Genomic DNA, 5,136 nt, shown 5'->3' on the forward strand with positions numbered 1-5,136 from the left:
AAAAATAGGGTTCTTATACAATCTCGATTTTCCAGTGCATGTAATCATTTAACTTTAGCATGCTCGATAACTATCATATCATTATCAGCAACATTTATGATTTAGCCAATTTTTGTGACAAAAATTATGATAACAGATGAGTGTTTAGAGTTCCACATTACTTTCAGGCTGAGCGCCGACAATACCAGTAAGCTGTTGTTAATATATAGCGCAGTTACCTCTGAGAGACGAAATTCAAAATTTAAAGATTTCTGGAACCGATTTGTAGAAAATCGTTTTTGGTTAGATCACTTGAGCGCGAAAAGTGTGGCGAGAGTGAGAAAAGTGTGGTGGGAGTGATGAGCGAGAAAAGTGTGGTGGGAGAGGAGATGAGCGAGAAGTGCTGGGAAAAAAGAGCAAGAAAAGTGTGGGAGATACTTGTAAACTGTAAAGAGGAGTTTTTTACATTGATACTACAGTACAATTTCCGGTTATCATAAGTCTGATACATTAAAACAACTTTTAACAGCATTCAAATTGAAAACAGTAAAGATGTAGAGCAAGACAACTGGATACAATTTGTTTAAAAAATTCGAAAATCGGTAGCTCCTGTTAGAATTCCTCCGTACTTCGTCCAAACCGTGTTATCACAAAATGAGATTTTCCGCGATTAATCTGACATGCCGTGAAACCAATTGGTGGCTCCTGCAGAATCCAATTGGTGGCTCCTGCAGAATCCAATTGGTGGCTCCTGCAGAATCCAATTGGTGGCTCCTGCAGAAGCCAATTGGTGGCTCCTGCAGAAACCAATTGGTGGCTCCTGCAGAAGCCAATTGGTGGCTCCTGCAGAAGACAATTGGTGGCTCCTGCAGAAGCCAATTGGTGGCTCCTGCAGAAGACAATTGGTGGCTCCTGCAGAAGCCAATTGGTGGCTCCTGCAGAAGATCAGTCCTACATCTTCAGTTCAATTTAATGGTTCACAAGTGATTCCCGGTCCAAGTAATCTTGAAGCTCATCTGACGAGGGCTATCCAGCTACTGGCTCGGAAGTGAGTGCTGCGTTAAGTGAGTGAAGGTATCACATATCTACAAGGTTTAACTAAGTATAATTGGCGACTCCTGCAACGAACATTTGCATGTTCAATCGGGCTATTCGTAAAGAGTAGATAAAACTGGGAGATTGACATCTTTGAATCATCCTGAAAAGTGTAACCGGTTATTTAAGATAAAGGAGGAGAAGGAAGATAAGGAGGATAATAAAGAAGATAAGGAGGAAGATAAGGAGCAGGAGGAGGATAAGGAGCAGGAGGAATATAATGAGGAGGAAGAGGAGAAGGAGGAAGAAGGATCAGGAGAAGGAAAATAAGGAGGAAGAGGAGGAGAAAGAGAAGCATGAGGAAGAGAAGGGGTAGGATAAGGAAGAGGAGAAGGATGAGGAGAAGAAAGAGGATGAGAAGAAGGAAGATAAGGAGGATGAGAAGGAGGAAGATAAAGAGGAGAAAGAGGAGGAAAATAAGGAGGAAAAGGAAGATCAGAAAGAGGACGGAGAGGAGAAGGAGGAAGAAAGGGAGGAGGATGAAGAAGGAAGAAGAGAAGGATGATGAGGAGACGGACAAGGAGGAAGAGAAGGAGAAGAAGGAGGAGGAGCAGGAGAAGGAAGATAAGGAGGAGAAAGAGAAGGATGATGAGAAGGGGGAGGATAAGGAAGAGGAAGAGGAGGATAAGGAGAATGAAGATAAGGAGGAGGAATAGAAGAAGAAGAAGGAATAGAAGGAGGAGGATGAGGAAGATAAGGAAAAGAAAGAGGAGGATGAGGAGAAGAAAGAGGAGGAAAAGAAGGAAGATAGGAGGATGAGAAGGAGGAAGATGAGGATGAGAAGGAGGAAGATAAGGAGGAGGAAGAGGAGAAGGATGAGTATGAGGATGATGATGAGAAGGAGGATGAAAAGAAGGAAGATAATGAGGATGAGAAGGAGGAAGAAAAGGAGCAGGAAGAGGAGGAGGAAGATAAGGAGGACGATAAGGAAGAGGAGGGTGAAGAAGGAGGACGGAGAGAAGGAGGAGGATGAGGAAGATAAAGAGGAAGAGGAGAAGGATGATGAGGAGACGGAGGAAGAAGATGAGAATAAAGAGGATAAGGAGTAGGAATATTAGGAGGAGAAAGAGAAGGAGAAGAGAAGCATGAGGGAGAGAAGGATGATGAGGAGAAGGGAGAGGATAAGGAAGAGGAGAAGGATGAGGAGAAGAAAGAGGAGAAGAAGAAGGAAGATAAAGAGGATGAGAAGGAGGAGAAAGAGGAAAAGGAGGATTGGGAAGATAAGGAGGAGAAGAAAAAGGAGGGTGAAGAAGGACGAAGAGGAGAAGGAGGAAGAGAAGGAGGAGGATGGAGAAGGAAGAAGAGAAGGATGATGAGGAGACGGACAAGGAGGAAGAGAAGGAGAAGAAGGAGGAGGAGCAGGAGAAGGAAGATAAGGATGATGAGAAGGGGGAGGATAAGGAAGAGTAGGAGTAGGAGGATGATGAGAAGAATAAAGAGGAGGAAGAGAAGGAGGATGAAGGAGGAAGAGAAGGAGAAGGAAGAGAAGGGGGAGGATAAGGAAGAGGAGAAGGATGAGTATGAGGAGAAGAAAGAGGAGGAAAAGAAGGAAGATAAGGAGGATGAGAAGGAGGAAGATGAGGATGAGAAGGAGGAAGATAAGGAGGAGGAAGAGGAGAAGGATGAGTATGAGGATGATGATGAGAAGGAGGATGAAAAGAAGGAAGATAATGAGGATGAGAAGGAGGAAGAAAAGGAGCAGGAAGAGGAGGAGGAAGATAAGGAGGACGATAAGGAAGAGGAGGTGAAGAAGGAGGAAGGAGAGAAGAGGAGGATGAGGAAGATAAGAAGGAGGAAGAGGAGAAGGATGATGAGGAGACGGAGGAAGAAGATGAGAAGATGGAGGATAAGGAGGAGGAAGATTAGGAGGAGAAAGAGAAGGAGAAGAGAAGCATGAGGAAGAGAAGGATGATGAGGAGAAGGGGGGATAAGGAAGAGGAGAAGGATGAGGAGAAGAAAGAGGAGGAGAAGAAGGAAGATAAGGAGGATGAGAAGGAGGAGAAAGAGGAAAAGGAGGATGGGAAGATAAGGAGGAGAAGAAAAAGGAGGGTGAAGAAGGAGGAAGAGGAGGAGGATGAGGAAGATTAGAAGGAAGAGAAGGAGGATGAGGAAGATAAGGAGAAGAAAGAGGAGGATGAAGAAGGAGGACGAAGAAGGAGGAGGATGAGGAAGATAAGAAGGAGGAGGAAGAGAATGAGGAGGATGAGGAAGATAGGAAGGAAAAGAAAGAGAAGGAGGAGGATGAAGAAGGAGAAGGATGATGAGGAGACGAAGAAGGAGGAAGAGAAGAAGGTAGAGCAGGAGAAGGAAGATGAGGAGAAGGGGGAGGCCGAAGGATGAGGAAGAGGGGGAGGATGAGGAAGAGGAGGATTGATAGGAAAGGTAACGATCAAGAGGATAATAAGGGGACGAAGGAACTAGGAAGGAAGACCGATGAGTTGAAAAAGGAAGAAAAGAGAGGAACGGGGAAGAAGGCCGAGGAGGAGCAGAAGAACAACTGGGGAGGGTCAGGGTGATGAGGAAAATAAAATGTGTATTACAGAATAATCAAATATCAATTTTCACAACAATTTAATTTATATATTTTGTATATGGATTCGTTTATTCATAATGAACATTTACTGACACGTTAAATAGATATCAGAAGGTCATGCTCGGTCATGAAAAGATAGTCACAAAAATGGCAACAGTGCAAACCGAGGGTACATGCATGTACTGTGTACGCAATTTAAGCGGAGAAGGTTAATTAAAGATGCACATGCTAACGTATATGTATTGCTATAACATATTACATGTGTATATAGCGTGCACTGCAAAAGTAAACCAAAGCGGCCGCGGGACTCCCTACATTTGTGCGAGAATATAATATAAGAGCTCACGTACGCTGGATGGCCACTGAGAAATGATACACCGTCTCGAGGTCAAGTCTAGCAGGCATAACTCTAATCGCCAGTCAAGCTGACAGTCAAATAAAACCAGTGAAACAGGAAAGAGAAAAGATGATATGCTGTACAACGTTATGACTTATGATATGCTGTACAACGTTATGAAAGGACCGCGCTGTATATAATATAGCTGACAGCCAAACGAAGACATCGAGATGATGTGGTAAGAGAGCGCCATATAAGGAATAATTGCAGCCGCGTGACAGTAGCGCGCATCACGTGACGCAGCAGCATATCCTATAATGAGGCCGGGCGGCGTCACGTGCGACTGCGTAACAGTCACGTGCGCTACAACTCACGTGCAGGTATTAGAGAAACTGTGAATGTATCATGTAGCTATACGGAGTTAACGGATATAGTGACTGGTTTTAAAATCATTGCTTGTTACTTGGCCGACTGTTATTTAGCTGAATGCAGTAAGCTTGGCCTTAGTGAGCAGTAAGCTTGAGGACAACAAGACGTTGTGTCGCAAGAGAAGATGATTCGAGAACAATACAGAATCTAGAATTCCTGGAATATTGAGGAGTAAACCAATTATCTCATTACCAGGCCAGTTGCGTGTAACTTTTACAGAGTTATGTTGCATATTGCATTACCTGTGTGTGCCTGAATTATAGCAGAGGATATAAGTTCGCTGGTCAGTGGTCTCGTACAGTGACTACAAACTAATATTATTGATTAAATCATGAACAGATGACTTAGCCTTAAGCTAAATAAAAGTATGACCTTATCTTATATTGTAGTGTCATATGAGGACATTCTATGGCTAATATCAAGGGGGCGTACGCCAAAACTGTCCAACCCAAATGACCTCATAAGTTCAGTAACCATCTAGCGCACCGTTTCCACACAAAAAATGTTTTTGAGGATTCCCATTTTTGTAATCGAGCATTTCCTGGTTAAAGTGCATTTTTCGGAAAAGCACAATTTGTTTTGTTGAGAGGCTATAAGTCAATCATTTCTTGTGATATCGAGCTGAAATTTTGCACGAAGTCTATTCATATCTTGTTCAAGATGTGTGCAAAATCTTGATATTTTATCCGAAAACGCTGCGTTTTTATGAATTTTTAAAAGTCAAAAAATGGTAATTTTACTTTTCAGGCTTGTTTTGACCAAA

At 43.0% G+C, this 5,136-nt stretch overlaps 1 protein-coding gene and 1 pseudogene across 1 annotated transcript; one reads left to right on the forward strand and one right to left on the reverse strand.

Moving 5' to 3' along the window:
- Positions 1-1,370: 1,370 nt before the first annotated feature.
- On the forward strand, positions 1,371-1,730 carry LOC134823596 (uncharacterized). Its single transcript, XM_063835130.1, has one exon. The coding sequence runs from the start codon at positions 1,371-1,373 to the stop codon at positions 1,728-1,730; it is 360 nt and encodes a 119-aa protein (XP_063691200.1).
- A 100-nt stretch (positions 1,731-1,830) lies between these two features.
- Positions 1,831-2,969, reverse strand: LOC134823597 (uncharacterized protein DDB_G0271670-like; annotated as a pseudogene).
- Positions 2,970-5,136: the final 2,167 nt, after the last annotated feature.

This window comes from Bolinopsis microptera, chromosome 11 (genome assembly GCF_026151205.1).
Source record: "Bolinopsis microptera isolate Bmic1 chromosome 11, MBARI_Bmic_1.0, whole genome shotgun sequence".
In the NCBI taxonomy this organism is placed as follows: domain Eukaryota; kingdom Metazoa; phylum Ctenophora; class Tentaculata; order Lobata; family Bolinopsidae; genus Bolinopsis; species Bolinopsis microptera.

What these genes read in the sequence shown, in the direction of transcription:
- LOC134823596 (XM_063835130.1), top strand. Translation starts at nt 1,371, where the DNA reads ATGAGGAAGAGAAGGGGTAGGATAAGGAAGAGGAGAAGGATGAGGAGA.